The 17305-nt window shown below is 50.8% G+C and overlaps 1 protein-coding gene across 3 annotated transcripts; it reads right to left on the reverse strand.

Annotated features, from left to right (window-relative positions):
- Positions 1 to 176: 176 nt before the first annotated feature.
- Map3k12 (mitogen-activated protein kinase kinase kinase 12) lies at positions 177 to 17100 on the reverse strand. 3 transcript variants are annotated; one of them, XM_057792491.1, is made up of 14 exons: positions 16909 to 17100; positions 5793 to 6271; positions 5007 to 5190; positions 4643 to 4834; positions 4264 to 4422; positions 4013 to 4171; positions 3674 to 3782; positions 3384 to 3493; positions 3176 to 3292; positions 2953 to 3090; positions 2219 to 2843; positions 1985 to 2055; positions 1654 to 1907; positions 177 to 1241 (listed from the first exon to the last, which is right to left on the reverse strand). In XM_057792491.1, the coding sequence occupies exons 2-14, from the start codon at positions 6235 to 6237 to the stop codon at positions 1228 to 1230; spliced, it is 2577 nt and encodes an 858-aa protein (XP_057648474.1). In that variant the 5' UTR covers positions 6238 to 6271; positions 16909 to 17100; the 3' UTR covers positions 177 to 1227. The 3 variants fall into 3 exon arrangements, with proteins under 3 accessions (XP_057648474.1, XP_057648473.1, XP_057648472.1); XM_057792490.1 differs by having other exon boundaries at positions 178 to 1241; positions 1646 to 1862; XM_057792489.1 differs by having other exon boundaries at positions 178 to 1241; positions 1646 to 1907; positions 16909 to 17099.
- Positions 17101 to 17305: the final 205 nt, after the last annotated feature.

Here is a 17305-nt window from a genome sequence, read left to right on the forward strand (position 1 = left end):
TTGTTGTTCTTTTGTTTAATTGCTCTTGGTCTTTCCCTGCCATAATTTTGCGTGGCCTTTAGAAGATTTGTTCATGAGGAATGGACAGCAGTTATATACATTCACCCTAGGATTGTAGAGCAACAGGTGTGTCTGTGCAGCTCGGCCAGGAAGATGTGTGTGTGTATACATACATACATACGTGAGTATATACGTATATGTATACACACATACATATATAAAGCACGCACATATACATACAGATGTGTATCTGGTTGACAGTAAGCCTGGGAGTGACTGCCCCTTATTCTTACTCTAGCTGGCCTTCTTTAACCATTTATATTCTCGTCCTGAAATAATTTAGAAAAGTTAACTTAGAATGTTGAAGTTTGACATGTTAGAAAAAGTAGTAAGTAATTTGTCCAAATTCATCAAACTCTTAAATCCAAGATTGTTAACCATGTATTGCATTCATTCACCAAGAAAACCCTCGACAGCTGGGCCTGCATGGAGTGGTTATATTTCAGGGTTGTTCACAGGGGTTACAATAAGACAGTCCCCACCCCTACCAGGCACCAGGATAATAGTAGGGACTTTAACAGCACCCCAGTTCCCCAGCTCTTCAGCCTGAGCCATCACATGAGCCATCACATGCCATCAGTCTTCTAACTGCCTCTGGGCCCTAAGCCAGGGCTTGGGCAGAGAAACAGGGACAAAGAAATGGGTTACATTGCCACCTGAGAAACCTCAGAGGGGAGGACCCAGCCTTAGTTTCCCTCCTCCCAAGTGCAAAATGTGTAAACAGTAAATGGAAAATAAAAGTGCAGTCTTAAGTGGATCCTCTCCTGCCCCCCAGTGTTCAGGGGTAGACAGTGTAGAGACAAGCCTGGCTTTTCTATTGCCTAGACGCTTGCTGAACATAAGGAATGGGGTGAAGCAAGAAGGGACCGGTTTCCTTTCCTCATAGCTCTAGGGTAGTACTTGGGATCGTTCGTTTCCACAGCTGCCAGTGTCCCTAGGACTTATTCTGTGATTGGTCAACGGGGAGTTCCTTCACTCTCAAGCCTGATTTAAGGCTAAGAAAGCCCCGTCTATCTGTTGATTATGTGGCGCATATATATTATTTATATAAATATTTCTCTATATACAAGGAATAAGAGTGTCTTTCATGGAGGAAGGGAGGCTGGGGGCCGCAAGGCATCAATGCTGTTGGAGTTGTCCAGTTCAGTGCTGTCACAGTCTGAGTCCTCAGGATTGGGGCCCTGTGAGGAAGAGTAGAAATGCCGTGAGCATTGCCGCTTCCTTCAGGGCCCTCAGTCAACACTGGAGGTTTTTCTCTTACTGCTTATAGGTTGTTTAGATCGTGCTTCAAGGCACTTGCCAGATAGACTTTTAGGGATGGGATGCTTTGCTGATGGCAGTTTATAGTTTACCAGTTGAACATCAGACACCAATACTGGATGCTCTGAACTGTTGGTTTCATTCCATTTATATGGATATTTGTTTTCTTTTCTATGGAAGAAACTGGCTTGGAAACTTAAGTGGTTTGAAGGCTAAGTGTCTAAGTTATCTCTAGCCTGTACAGCTGTCTTCCCTAAAGATTTTCAGATGACTGGGTACCAGCTCCCAGTTTATGTTCAGTGTCTGGCGCTTGCTCGTGACTCACCTGCTCACCTCTGAGTAGATCCTGCTGTTGCACGGGCACAGAGCTGGTTTCTGGGTCAGGGGCAGGTGGGTCCAGTGGGATTTCTGAGCCCTGGGAGCACATGTCATCAGACTTTTCATCTGGCCGCTCGTCAGTGTTGGTACTGCCAACTTCTGGTGTGCCACTGGGGGAAGGCTCACTAGCTGTGCCTTCCTCCACATCTGACGGGTTCTCTGAACTGAAGGTAGATAGTGACTGACGCATGTTGGAGCCCTGAGGCCACCTAAACATTGAGGCATGGTTACAGCTTTTGTCCTTTACAGTTCCCACAGCAAAAGATGCCATTATACCAGCACTCACCTCTGACTGGGGGGCAGCTCTACTTCACTGTCTACCTCTCCTTCCTCCTCTTCAGATGAGATACCACGTTTCTACAGTAGAGATGGGTGTGTGTATGTGTGTGTGTAAACCAGTCAAAAATACCAAAGTCATTAAGAATTGGGGAAGGTTACATAGTTGGGTGGGGTTACAGCATTTGGACCCCTAGGGAGATTAACGAAAGAAAGGGAAAGGAGGAACTTCCCCATACTTTACCTGACTTCGAGTCACAGCAGCCCTGTACAGCAGTGCAGCTGGGGTCAAGTGCTGGGACCCAGCCCGGCTTCCTCCCCGGCCTGCAGTCCCTTCCCTTCCAGTTCCCAGCAGCCCCATGCCTTCACCAGGTCCTACTGGTGGAGGTGGTTCCCCTTTGGCTCCCCCAGGTGAATCTGGGCTGGTAGAACCAGGAGCTGATCCCTCACTTGGAGGAGTATCGCCCTGGGGTGGAGGAGGTGAGCCAGGATCCCGAGCTCCCCCTGTGGCCCCTCGGCCTCGTGCTCCCAGTGCTGCCGACAGCAGATCTGGGGATGATGAGGACATCTTTCGCAGTAGAAGATCATGGTGGAGTCCACGGAGAGCAGGGGGGCAGGCATCCCAAGCTGAAGGGCCCACTCCTAGGCCCCCTGGGCTTCCTAGTCCTCCAGGCTCATGGGGTGGCAAAGCTGCTCGAAGCCCAGGCAGGTCTCCACAGCTGCCCTTGGCACTGGCCTTCCGGTGACGGGTCTTGCCACGACGACTCCTTCCTGGTGAGGGGGGTCCCTTAGGACACCCAGGAAGCCCCACCCCACTTAGGGCTGCATCTAGTTTAGGTAGCAGAGATTCTGTCTTGAGAATATCTGGCCTGGTAGGAAAAGGAAAGAACAAGGTCGAGATCAACAATTATAAAATCCTCCCCACTAAAGACAAAGACTGCCTTGCCAGCTTCCCTTCTGCCAGTCCTGTGCAGTCACCTTTTGCTGTGGGGTGACAGTTTCTGTGGCACGTTCCTTTTCTTGATGAGTTTCTCCATCGTGTTTCCATGTAGGAGGCCGCGGGAAGGGTGTGACTTCAGTAGACCTGGACATCTCCTTTCCAAAGCCTGCTCTCGCCTAAAGATCCGGACACCTCATTAGGTCTCCCAAGTTGGGTAGCTTCGTGAAAACCAGGGACGAGGTGCTTAAGGGGCTTAGTTACCTGAGCAGCTCCCTCTCTTTGAGTTCTAGCTGCAGCATGAGGGCATTCAGCTCCATGTACAGGTTGTTGGCTCTCTCCAGCTTCCGTTCATAGTGCTCCCTGATGTCCAGGGCATGTCTGAACGGGCATATGATTGTCGCAGAGTGAGCTGCCCTGGTGCCCCTTCTCTGGGGCTGTGGTAAATGGTTCCTACTGAGTAGGCACATACCTGAGCTCCTCCCTTCTTCGCATCACCAGCTCCTCTTCTAGGCGGTGCAGACATGTCCCTTCTGACTTAATCTTTTCAAAGTGCAGTTTTACTTCTTCCCGCCACTCTGCCTAGGGATGGAGAGACATGAGGTGAGGGGGTGAGGACTGTGTCCCTGTAACCTCACAGACCCTGTCCTCTACATCTGTCTCTAAGAGAACTCATCTATTGAGTCAGATTTCCTGTACTATCAAAGGCTCTGCCATGTTTGTAAGGGTCAGACATCCATTGTTTTTCCACCCACAGCACACCTGGGACTTAAAATAAGTCTCCTGGGGTGTGGAGAGCACGTCGGCAGAAGCGATGTCCAGGTGCAGCAAGATCTGTCGGAATGATGGGCGGTTTCGTGGTTTGCTGTTCCTAGAAAGAATAGAGGTGGGGAGGGATGAGAAAGGAACTAGAGCTGCCTTTCCCAGAATGAGTCCTGTGACCGCCTGTTCACATCCTGGGTCCTGGACCTTGGAGGGGTCAGGAAACTTGCTTTTGCAATGAATTCTCAGCCTAGATATCTGGGTTCTAGGTGCTGGCTTTCCGTCACTCTCTAGCTCCTCGACTTGGTCAGTCCAGTCTGCCAGCCAGGCCATCCTTACCAGCACTGGCGAAGCAGAATTTTAAAACCATCTGGGCAGCTGGAGGGCACAGGCAGGTGGAGACTGTTGCTTCCTACACCCCAGATGATGGCTGAGGAGTCTACGTCTTTGTAGGGAATCTCGCCAGTCAGTAGTTCCCATAGCACCACCCCAAAGGACCTGAGGACAAGAGAGGACATCATTCAGAGGGTTCCCTCCACAGGTCCTGTGTGGCATCTGTATAAACCTGGAAGTACCACCCTGATGCTTACCAGATGTCGACCTTCTCAGACACAGGCTCATTGCGTATCACCTCAGGGGCCATCCAGGCCACTGTCCCTGCAAAGGACATCTTGGTGCTCTTGTCACTCAGCTCCTTGGAAGTGCCAAAATCTGAGATCTTCACCACATCGTCGTATGTGATGAGCATGCTGGTAAAGAGTGTAGTCAGCCAGTATCCATGTCCCTCCACACCCCATTTAACTGCTGTTACTGTCTTTATGATATTGTTGGGGACACCTAACACAGTCTTCCAACGACTGTTGCTTGGAAGAAGTTTCTCAGATGAACTCAGGACAGAACCTGAAATGTGCTGTCCCTGCCAGGGGAAGGTCACCTACATGCACCTCAGCCTTCAGCCTGCTTACTCACTTGGGGGATTTAAGGTCCCTGTGAATGATCTTGTGCAGGTGCAGGTAATTCATGCCACCAGCGATGCCCATGGACCAGTCCACCAACAAGGAAGGAGTGACAGGGCGGCCAGCCCTGAGCACCTCATACAGCTGACCTTGGGCGCAGAATTCCATAAGGATGCAGTAGCAGGGAGCCTGTGTGCAAACACCCCTGGGGGCCAGACAGGTGAAGTCACTGATTAGTTCAGTGTGGACACCTATGGACCTATATTCCCACCCAGACCATTTGTTTGGGGTCTCCTTTGAGAATGGGAGATACATGCCCAGGTGAGTGGAATTCTGGGGCTTAGCACGGTGTTCCCAGCCCCTGCCCTGGACCTCACTTGAAAGTGATGATGTTGGGGTGCTTGAGCTTTCGCAGGTGCTTGATGTCGGTTTCCTTGAGGTCTCGAACCTTCTTCACAGCCACTTCCTCCCCATGGAAGCGTCCCAGGAAAACAGCACCCTGAGCCCCTGAGCCTACCCATTGCAGGTCCAGGATCTCCTCAAAGGGGACTTCCCAAAGGTCTGTGGGTAGGAGGCATAGTGCCACAGGCTCAGAAAGATCTGCACTGAAGGCCCTGTGAGACACTCAAGGGTTGGGTGCATATGTCAGTGATGAGACAATGTAGGCCTAAAGACTAGTGAAGGGAATAACTGGGGTAGCCTTGTAGGAAACTGGGTGGACCCAGGGGTGTAGCTCATTTGTAGAGGACTTGGCTAGCATGCATAAAACCTAAATTCCTGGGTTCAGCTTCTCAGCACAATGGGAGAAGATAATGAAGAGCTGAAGACTCAGCTGTGCAGTGAAACACATGTCTAGCATGTAGTGTTGGTTTAATACCAGCACTAGAACAAACATGTAAAGGGGAGCCGGGCGATGGTGGCGCACGCCTTTAATCCCAGCACTCGGGAGGCCAAGACAGGCGGATCTCTGTGAGTTCGAGACCAGCCTGGTCTACGGACCTAGTTCCAGGACAGGCTCCAAAGCCACAGAGAAACCCTGTCTCGAAAAACCAAAAAAAAAAAAAAAAAAAAAAAAAAAAAAAAAAAAAAAAAACATGTAAAGGGGAAATCAAGCTGATGAGGTAGGGAAGTCCCAACCACTGTTGAAGCGGGATCTGGCCTACCTTCCTGCTGTTGCTTGTGTTCTGTGGAGTAGGCTTTGCCAATCATTGTCCAGACAGGGCGCAGGCAGCCAAAGAGACCTTCAAGGAAGCCGCTGCCGCTCTGGCACTGCAGTCGCACCTCGTCAGCTCGCACCCTCGATGCTCGACTCTCAGGTGACCCAGTGGCTCCCCCTGGCCCACCTGCATCCTGCTCATGTAGCTGCAGGACACTATTGGCAAAAGGCTCTGGGGGAGGCTCTCCACCTGGGGAGGGACTGGGCCCTCCCCCGCCCTGTCCACCCAGAGGCACAACATCTCGAAGTACACATTGGGTAGGTGTCAGGTCCTTCTCAGGGGTGCAGTCTGAAGTGTCTGGATCCAGCTTGCGCATGGAAGCCTCACTTAGAGTAGACACAAAACCCCCAAAGGAAGGGGAGGGTGTTCGGGTATCATGGAGGCAAGCCATGGCCTCTGGAGCCAGGTGTGCGGAGCAGCGGGCCCTGTGAGAAATTGAGGGAGGGGCCGTCAGCCACAGACAGTACAAAGAGCTCGCAGTACCTAGCTGTAGTTAGCCTGCCTGTCACTATGGGAAACCTGATTCAGCTGAGCTTCCTCTTGGTATCTATGAAGTGATGCAAGTGACAGATATACAGATAATATACTTGAGTATCAGCAGGCAAAGAGAAGTAACAAACCCACTCAGGTGCTGGTTAAAGTTAAAGAGCCCAGCAGCAGTGGCGCACGCCTTCAATTTCAGCACTCGGGAGGCAGAGGCAGGCGGATCTCTGTGAGTTCGAGGCCAGTCTGGTCTACAAGACTTAGTTTCAGGACAGCCTCCAAAGCTACAGAGAACATTTAATGCACCTGAATGCCTGGGTTTCATGCCCGGCATGGCAAAATCAAAAATGAAAGCAAGGCCTGGAGAGAAAGCCAAGCAGTTAAGAACACTACTCCATGGCTCAACCATCTGAAATCCCAAATCTAGGGGCTCCAACACCCTCTTTTGGCCTCATCAGGCATTCACTGTACATATACGGTGCACTCACATATTTGCAGGCAAAATACTAACACATAAATCTTAAAATTAAGGGCTGGCTGGGCGGTGGTGGCACACACCTATAATCCTAGTATTAAGGAGGCAGAGGCAGGTGGATCTCTGCGAGTTCGAGGCCAGCCTGGTCTACAAGAGTTAGTTTCAGGACAGGCTCCAAAGCTACAGAGAAACTGTCTCAAAACACCAAAAAGGAGGGAAAAAAAATCAAGGGCTGGAGACACCGGCTGCTCTTCCACAGGTCCTGAGTTCAATTCCCAGCAACCACATGGTGGCTCACAACCATCTGTAATGGAGTCTGGTGCCCTTTTCTGGCCTATAGGCATACAGACAGATATAAGACTGTATACATAATGAATCTTTTTTTTTTTTTTTAAAAAAAAAAAAGATAGCCGGGCGGTGGTGGCGCACACCTTTAATCCCAGCACTTGGGAGGCAGAGGCAGGCGGATCTCTGTGAGTTCGAGACCAGCCTGGTCTACAAGAGCTAGTTCCAGGACAGGCTCCAAAACCAGAGAAACCCTGTCTCGAAAAACAACAAAAACAAAAAACAAAACAAAACAAAAAAACCACCATAAAGCCTAGGCAGATTTTTATTTTTTTATATATAGTATCTCCTGATGAAGGTCTGGCTGTCCTGGAACTCTGTGTAGACCAACCTGGCCTTGAACTTACAGAGACCTGCCTGCCTGTCTTAGTGCTAAAATTAAAGGTGTGCACCACTAAATCCAGCCTGGGTGTCAGACACTTTTATCTGGATCTCAATCTCAGGCACACAGTGGCAACACACAGAGACCTTCCTCATGTTGAATCATACATGCAGGCTTTTCTGCACAGACACTCAGATAATGTTCCTGGGCTTCCCGAGTCAACATGCAGGCAAAACACCAATGTGATGTACACTGAATATGTATTCCTAGCTAACAGTACCCGAAGCCTTCTCAGGAACACTCAACTCAGGACTCACATCTGGGCCCTTCTCTTTCCTCTCTGCTTACAGGTGACCACTTAGTGCTTGCCAACAGGATATTACCTCGTCCAGAAACAACCACAGAGCTGTGCTAGCCCCTCAACAGCTGGGAAAAAGGGATGGTGTGAGGCTCTGACCTTCAGCTGCATCTTAGAGGTCAAAAGAGGGCTCATCTCTTTTTTTTTTTCCAACCCCCCCCCCCAGCTCTCCAAACCAAGTTTAAGCTTTCCAGGCAATAGAAATATGTCCCAATTCATAGCTGTGTGCTAAATAGCAAACATTAAAATGACAAGTCTAGGCCAGGCGGTGATGGTGCACACCTTTAATCCCAGCACTCAGGAAGCAGAGGCAAATGGATCTTTAAATTTGAGGCCAGCCTGGTCTACAGATCAAGTTCCAGGACAGCCAGGGCTACACAGAGAAATCCTGTCTCGAAAAAACAACTGGGAGCCGGGCGATGGTGCTGCATGCCTTTAATCCCAGCACTCGGGAGGCAGAGGCAGGCGGATCTCTGTGAGTTCGAGACCAACCTGGTCTACAGAGCTAGTTCCAGGACAGGCTCAAAAGCCACAGAGAAACCCTGTCTCGAAAAACCAAAAAAAAAAAAAAAAAAAAAAAAAGAGAGAGAGAGAGAAAGAAAGAAAGAAAGAACGAACAAATGGGTTGAGGACGCAGCTTAGTTTGGCAGAGTGCTTGCCTGGAATGCAAAGGCCTTGGATGGCATCAACCTGGGCAGGGCACACAGGCCTGTAACTCTAGCATGTGGTGGGTGGAGGCAAGAGATCAGAGATTCAAGATCATCCTTGGCTAAGTATTGAATCTTAGGCCAGCCTGAGCTACATAAGATTCTGTCTGTCTCCAAAAATAAACAACATCTAGAAATCCAGCTGGGCCTAGTGGTATAATCCCCATATCCCAGCACTTGAGAGGCAGCAGCAAGAGGATCCAGCATGGACTACATAAACCCCTACTTCAGAGAAAGAAACACAGAGCCATACAAATAGGCAAAGACCCTGGGTCTCGTCCCTAGCTGGCACATATAAAAACAATACCAACAAACTAATTTCACATTTGATTCGGGCAAATGACAGTTGTGTGTCAATTTCTCCAGTTACACAAGGAGCACAACTAGCGTCCAGGCACAGCAAACTCTCCCAGTTTTCCAGACTCACTTCAGAACTGGACACCAAGGGTCACACTGTTCTCCCAGCCCCGTGTTTTGTGGGTATCAAAGAATGAGACATGAGGTTTGCTGCTAGTGTTCCCTCTAATCAGGGAATGAAGGACAGTGTGGAGAGGGCTCAGAGCACGGTGCAGGAATAAAGGACGCTCTCAGCTTGCCTAGCACCATCTGCAGCCCTTTTTCTTTCTTTTTTTTTTTTTTTTGGTTTTTCGAGACAGGGTTTCTCTGTGGTTTTGGAGCCTGTCCTGGAACTAACTCTTATAAACCAGGCTGGTCTCGAACCCACAGAGATCCGCCTGCCTCTGCCTCCTGAGTGCTGGGATTAAAGGCGTGCGCCACCACCGCCTGGCTTATGCAGCCCTTTTTCTTGAAGACTGTGTGTATCGGCTAGGTTCGGGTCTGCGCAGGTAACAAGCACCCCCGTTTATCCTGTGACTAGTACATTTGAAAATACTACGGACTGGGCTGGGCTCAGAGTTGTCAGTTGCTCTTGCAGAGGATCTGGGTTTGAGTGCCACACTCACATGATGGCTCAGAACCATCTGTAACTCCAGTTCCAGGGGATCCAATAGGCACCCACATAGTGCACATATACGCATGCAGGCAAAACATTCATAAGGTAAGTAAATATAAACAAATTTAAAAGTTAAATATGACACATTGTCAATATTTTCTCTAGTCCTGTTACTGCTTTAGTTGAAGCCTCATTAGCTCTCAGAACCTGGCTGAGGATGAACGACTCTCAAGTTCTCTCTTGATTTTCCATTCAGCTTCTCAAAGATCCAAAACATAAAACTCATCAGCCTTGTTTGTGTAGGATCCCTTAGTGGCTTCTTATGTTGGTAGCTAGGCAACCCTGGGCATCAAGATATATCAGGGTTCTGAATTAGGGTGTCCAAAGGCAATGTGAACATTCCCAAAAGTTATTATGTGTGCAGTCTTTAGCATAAACTGACTGCTGCAGTTCACTGTCGCCACAATGTAACACCAGAGAGTGCTCGCATAGCAAGGAAGGGCCCTGAGTTCAGTCTCCAGCAGCACAGAAAGGGACCTAACTGGCACACACCAGTAGTTCGAGCATGGAGTGGAAGTGGGAGGGTAAGAAGTTGAAAGTCTCTGGCTTCACAGTGAGTTTCAGGCCAGCCTGGGCTACACAGTGAAACTTTGTTTTAAAAATAAACAGAGTTGGGCTGGAGAGATGGCTTAGCGGTTAAGTCTGCTCTTCCAAAGGTCCTGAGTTCAATTCCCAGCAACCACATGGTGGCTCACAACCATCTGTAATGAGATCTGGTGCCCTCTTCTGGTCTGCAGGCATACACACAGACAGAATATTGTATACATAATAAATATTTAACAAAACAAAACAAAACACCAGAGTTTGATCTCTTTGAGTTTGAGGCCAGCCTAGTCTACAAAGGAGAGAAACCCTGTCTAGGAAAAACAAAACAAAAAGCCCATAACCTGTAGAGATACGGTGATTATAAGCACAAGACTGCACAATGGCTACGTCCACATGCAGCCTTGGGTATGGAGGGCTCACTACACCACACCGATCGTTCCTTGCCTCTGGCCTTCTATTACAGAAACTATAAATGCAGCTAATGGTTGCTGGGAGAGAGGGGAAAGACATTTTCTTTGATGGTATAGCCCCATTGGTAAGGTGCCCATGCCACTGTAAATTAACCCAAATTGAGGCTCCTATTAGCAAACCTAATTAAACTCTGTGGCGGGGGGGTGGGGGGAAGAAGAGGGGAGGAGACAATGGAAGGGGTATTGGTTGGGAAGGAATACATAGGATGTGGGGGAAGATGGGACAAGGGTTATGGGGAATATGGATGATCAAATACATTATATACAAATATTAAAATATAATGAAACCCATGGTTAGGTATAATTAATATCTACCAAAGGGCCGGAGAGATGGCTGGGGTTAACAGTGCTTACTATTCTTGCAGATGATTGGAGTTCGTTCCCAGCATCCACATGGCGGCTCACAAACCAAGGCCCTGCCATAGTGCCAAGTGTCATAACCTCATGCAGGCTCACACACACATAAAAAATATGAAATTAAGAAGCTAAAAATTATACAAATACAGTTGGAATTATTAGCCCTACTAAAGCACAGGTACAGAAGTATTAACCAGCTGGTGGCGCCACAGTCACCAAGTCTCACTTCCACCTGTAAGTCTTCCATGCAGTCCCAACCCTGTCTGGTTAAAGTCCTTTTGAGTGGGCAAGGCCCTGAGCCTCCAACCTCGTGGCTCGGAAACACTGAGCTGAGCTGGAAACACTGCTCTACCCACCTAGGGTCACACACGCCCCGTGTGTCTCAATTCCCTGAATCCTCAGAACAGCCTAGCAAGTAAGGCGTATTTGGTCTTCTTATGGTCTAGAGAAAACCGAGGTCAAGAAACCAGGAACCACAGGCTCTGAATTGCCAACATATCCCACGAAATGTGCGGCTTCGAGAGCGAAGGTGTCTACGGTAACGTAAATTACCAACACAGACCAGCCTGCGAACACACAGAGAATTTCCTGCAAACGACCCTAAGACTTCCGCCTCTCACCGCGGCCCCAAGGCTGGGGCTCTCGCATGCTCTCGCATGCCCACCTGCTGGACCGCCTGACACCAGTGACCGCACCGCGGCAAGTGGAGTGGAAGGGGTTACGGCCACAGCTCCCCCTCCCCTGCCGACCTCCTTCCCGACAGTCACGTGCCGCGGGCTGGGGGCGCGGCAGCAAGAGGGGTCCAGGAGGGGGAGAGCACAGCCGGCTGGGGGAAGGGCTGGGCGCTGCGGCGTAACCATGACGACTGGGCCCGTGAAGTCATCGGGACAAGATTAGCCTAGGGTCACGTGAACGCGAGGCAGGGGCGGGGCCCCGCCGGAGCCCGCCTCTGACCTGGGCAGGCTTAAGGGTGGAGGCTATGTTGGCCGCCTGCATTCAGGTATGGGCTCGCTGTTGGCCCCACCTGTGTCCCCTGAAGCTCACCTTCCTCCGACCCCCTCATGCACAGATACTTGGGCTGGGTATCTGGTGAAGGAAAAGGGAACGGGAGCGGGAGGACTCGTAGGGTTGCTTGGGGTGGGGGTGGGGGGACAGTACCACACAGAAGTTAAGAAATGGACGGTCAAAAGAACTGGGTGAAGAGATTGACCAACAGCGTCAAACCTGGAGGGTGGCCTGAAAACAGAAACCCTGGGAAGATGGAGACGAACAGGAGATGAGTAACACACAAGGCCTTTCCCTTTCCACACTTATTTCCTGTCTAGAAGCCCAGTTTTAGGAATCAAACCATCAGATTTTAAAAATGGTTTTGGCATCATCTGGACTGCAACCAGGTGTAATCGTACAGAGGATGCCATCCTCAGAATCAGTTTGCAGTTCTGCCTTGCTGAGATCACACGGGCAGCCCCAGAGGGCCCTGTGGTATCCAGGGCCAGCAGCTGGGGAGCAGAGAAGCCATTCCACCTGCTCACCTTTTAGGACAGTGGGAACAGCTGGAGAAGCAAGAGATGACACCCAGGGCATTTAGACATGTTCTGGGTCCCCTACCCCTCAGGCTAGTGACAGCTCTTCTAGATTGACCTGAAAGAAGACAGACTGGAGAGTTGAGGGACCCCAGGGAGCCATGGTAAACTGGAGATTCCTCTTTCCCAGCAAATGTCCCCTTTCTGCTTCCTTTATTCCTGACCCACCAGCTGTGTCTCACTGCCCCCCCCATGGGTCGGGTCACCCTGGGGGAGGGGACCTGTCTCCCTGGCTATCAATTATGCAGGGCCTGGGGGCACAGAGCAGGGATTTCTGTCAGTCACTAAACCACGGGACAAATGTGGACAGTGCCTGTGTGCCGGGCTGTGAGGGCACAGAGTGGTCCCTGACCACTACGGGAGATGTCTGGAGACAACAGGAAGTCACCTTCACCTCTCCTCATTCCTCTCAGGCTTCCTGCCTGAGGAGACTGCAAGGCTGTAGCAGGTGAGCTCTTGCTCCTTCCTGGACCTCATTTCCCTCTCAGTGACTGTGATGGGAATCCTGGTTCTCTACCACGCATGCTTTGAGACCCTTGAGGGACAGAGGGCTGCTGTACCTGTGGCCTGCCTATGGTTTACTTTTCCTTCCCCCCCCCGAGACAGGGTTTCTCTGTGGTTTTGGAGCCTGTCCTGGAACTAGCTCTTGTAGACCAGGCTGCCTCGAACTCACAGAGATCCGCCTGCCTCTGCCTCCTGAGTGCTGGCATTAAAGGCGTGCGCCACCACCGCCGGCTACTTTTCCTCTTGACAGGACCCATGGTCTTACCCCAGAGCTCTTCCAAGCTGGAAAGGACTCCCACTCTCTTAGGGGCCGTGAAAAGGGAGTTGGCTTTTGAGAAGTGGAGATCACAGAACCCTAGGTTCTTGCCACTTCAGTTCCTGAGGCTCCTTTTTATCATCCCTTTGCCAATAAGGTGGACGGTGAAGGGGCTGGGCATGCCTGCTGGTGAAGGGGCTGGGCATGCCTGCCTCCTTCCTGGCTCTGCTCTGTTTTCCCACCTAGCTAGACACCAGATCTTTCTTTGTGGATTGCAGGGAGGCCAGCTCTTCTCAACCAGAAAAAAAAGGAAGATTTGGTCTCAGACCTTTTGCTCTGCTAGGATCAATGATAATTTCAGTGGTCACATGAGAGTGGGCAAGCTGCAGGCTCCAGATCTGCTGTTTTGCCTCTGCAAACTTGAGGGAAGGTCCGGAGCCCTGCACCTCATCCTTATTCCCTAGCTGGTTCCCTCTGGGGCCTCGCTCAGGAGGATAAGAGAGGCAGCGAGCAGGAGCAGCATGGCACGGCATGGCCACAGGGTCTCCCCATCGTAAGTCAGGCCTGAAAGAAGCGGGACTATAAGGAATGCACAGCACCAGGACTGAATTAGCATCAAAATATCTGAAAGTAACCACATGAGCTGAGACCTACCTGTAAACTCAGAGGCTAAGGCCAACCTAAGTTACACAGTGAAACCTTGTCTTAAAAAGGTGACAGGTGAAATTATGGATATTTCAACTTTTTTCTTCTTTAAATAATACAAGGTCTCATATAGGCCAAGCTGGACATGAATACCTTTTGTTTCTCCTAAGTGCTGGGATTACAGGCATGCACCAGCACACAGTTTATCAATTCTCTTCTTTAGGTTTATCTATATTATTTGAGGAATAATTTTGAGCTTCCTTTAATATAAAATGTGACGTTTTTGCTTTTACATGTTTAATTGCAGAAAAGAGATAAGACATGTGTAATATCCATTCATTTCTGTCCTTAGCCTAGGAATGGGGGACTCACAGGCCTCAGCACCAAGTCTCTGCTCTGATGGGCTGGATGCCCTGCAGTATGAGACCTGCTAACAAAGCTGTCTCTGCATCTAAGGGGCAGCGGGTAAAAGCAAAGGCCAGTGGGACATGCCTGGCTTCCAGTTCTCGCTCTCATCACATGACTGGTTTGTTGTTGTTTCTGGAGAGACAAGCTCTCACTCCGTAGCCCTGGCTAGCCTAGACAAGCTCTCACTCTGTAGCCCTGGCTAGCCCAGAACTCCATTACAGACCAGGTGTTCGCCTTCCTGCTCTGACACTCTTGCATCTCTCAAACCCTTCATCTTTCTGGCATTATCAGTTACTTAGCTCACTGATTACCGAACTGTGCCACCAAGACTGGCTAACTCACTGCAATCTCCTCATCCCTAAAGCTCAGATGATGACAGTGTAACTTAATGTTACATGAACTACTGAGGTAACCAAAAGTTCTTGGCCCAGTACCTGGCACACAGGATGCTCTCTATAAACAGCAATTACGTTTCACACAAAGTAAAATAACTTTTTCTTATGTCACCCACCCATACTGGCCTTGAGCTTGCTCTTGCTAAGTAGTTGACTATGACCATGAGCTCCTGATCTTCTTCCTCTCCGCCCGGTGCGGGATAAGGGAAGTGAACCACATCAAGCTTTCTGCAGGGTTTTGCCATGGCTTCTTGGAGGCCCTCTACCAATGGAGCCACACCCCCCTATCTGTAGCCTTGGCTGTCCTGAAGTCACAAAGATCCACTTGTCCACCTGCCTCCTCTGTGCTGAGATTAAAGGCGGGCATCGGCCACGGTGCACCGGGCTAGCTTCTTGCTTCTTTTATCTCCTCAAAACAAGAGGTAACACCGAGGACACAGGAAGAAAGGTGGAAAACAAGAGCTGAAAAAAAAAAATAGCAAAGGAAAATGCAGCCTGCCCAGGTTTCCTGGCACAGGCCTCAAAGGCCCACTCATTTAGGAGGCAGAGGCAGGAGGATTCAAAGTTCAAGCCCTGACTGGACAACTTAGTGGCCCTGTGTCTCAAAATAAAATCTGTAAAAAATAAGTTGATGATGTAGTTTGGCGGTAGAGAGCTTGCCCAGAATGTGTAGGGCCCTGGGATCAATTCCTAATGCCACAAATAAACAAATAAAACTGAAGGTCAGGGACTCTATCCTGGAGCTCCCTATCCTCCAGACCGGTGTTGCCCGTCTCCCAATGCACACATGACCAGGCTTTCTGGGGGCAAGTGGACAAACTCTCCTAAGTCACCATGTCCTCTGCGGGCACCCTTTCAACATACTACTTGCACCCATACAAGGACAGAAAAGCTGCGTCCCCAATTCTCTTACTCCTTAGACATGGACAACACGAGGCAGAAGGGGGTGCTAGAATTTAGGGTCCTCTATCACCTTACCAACACTTCTCCCCTGAGAACCTGGCAGTAACTGCCTTTTAGAGGGTTTTTCTACTTGAAGAAACCTAGGTAATTTGGAATCACACCTTCTACCAATGTGGCAGACTTCATGAGTGTTGGACCTTGGGGTCTTCCTGGGAGCCTACAGTTGGCTGGGGCTTAGCTTGAGCCTCAGATACCTTCCCCTCCTTAAATGTGAGACAAGAGGGGGCAGGGCTCTTGAACTTGGAAACTTCAGTGTCTGTAAGGAAAGGCCCAGGGGGCACCTGGGATCTTTCCTTCCCAAATGCTTGCTGCTGGTGTAAGCTTTGAGAGCAGAGCCAAGGAAGGCAACCAGAGAACTGGGAGAGGAGGATGAGAGTGAGGCGCCCACTGTGGCTGCAGGGGTTTGGGGTGTGTGAGACCTCAGGTGCGTTTTCTCTTGATTGAAGGCCAAAAAGGCAGCAAAGTTGCAAGGCTCCTCCCTCCATTCCCTACTACTGCTTACGGAGCCCACCCTCAGCCAAAGCCTTGGCTATCAACGTGGTAAGCCAAGGAGTTTGGTGAGTGTGTGAAAAAGGGGGGGTGGTGGTTTCGTAGTGTCTGACCTGGGAAGTGGGTTAGGGAAGCCAGAGGACAGCCGGCTGAGACCGAAAGCCACGTACAAATGGGGGAAGGGTTCAACAGCTGGATGGTAGGGAATGCCACAGCTGGAGATTAGAAACATTAGCATTACAGATGGAAGGGGAGAGAAACCCCGCCAGGGCATGCAGGAATAGGAGCAGCCTAATTTTCAGGTGGAGCCTGAAAGGTGCAGGTGTGGGGGAGGGGGACGGTGGGTACATTAGGCCTTGCCCTTCCCTCCCTTCCCTGGAGAGGGCCACAACTCTCCCTTCCCCTTCCCTCTCGGTCTTGAGGATGAGGAGAAAAGAGGACGTGCTCTTGCCCGCCGTTCTTTAAGTCTTCCCCTGGCCATCTTCACCCCCACATGATCCATTACAGCGTTGGAGGCTTCTGGTCTCAAAACTGGGCCGCCGCATCCCTCAGCTTCGCCCCGCTCCTTGCTATCTCTAGGCGTCGGGTCCAGGTACCCAGTTCCTTCATCCCACGGGCTCAGCATCCTCAGTCACCTCCTCCCCCACCACGCCACAATTGTATCCCGACTCTTCCGCCACCCCAGGATCCCAAGACCCGAACCCATTTCTGCCCCCCACCCCCATGACTCGCCCAGGCTCTCACCTCGGGGGCTCCGCGGCCGCAGCACAAAAGGCGGCGCTGCTGCAGCTCGGCTCCGGATGCTGCTCCCGCCTCCTCCTCCTCCCCTCCTCCCCCCGTTGCCCTCCACCGGACCCGGGGTGCTGTCACCGGTGATGCTCGTGTGGAGCTCAGGTGCTCGGATGTCAGCCCCAGCTTTTGGCCCCCACCCCCTAGTCTAAGCCCCGTCCTCACTCGACTTGAACTCCCGCTCCTTCCAAGGCCCCCGCCCCTGGCCCCCCGGGACGGACACGCCCTGAGCGGGGGATGCTGCGCTGGAGCCGCCGGCCTCTTAAAGGAGCCCGCGGCTGCCATCCGGCGCGCTCCAGGCTCGTTTCTGGCTCGCCTAAGCTCTGTGCCTCCTTCCTGGAGGTGACCTACG

The sequence above is a fragment of the Chionomys nivalis genome, chromosome 17 (assembly GCF_950005125.1).
Source record: "Chionomys nivalis chromosome 17, mChiNiv1.1, whole genome shotgun sequence".
Classification (NCBI taxonomy): domain Eukaryota; kingdom Metazoa; phylum Chordata; class Mammalia; order Rodentia; family Cricetidae; genus Chionomys; species Chionomys nivalis.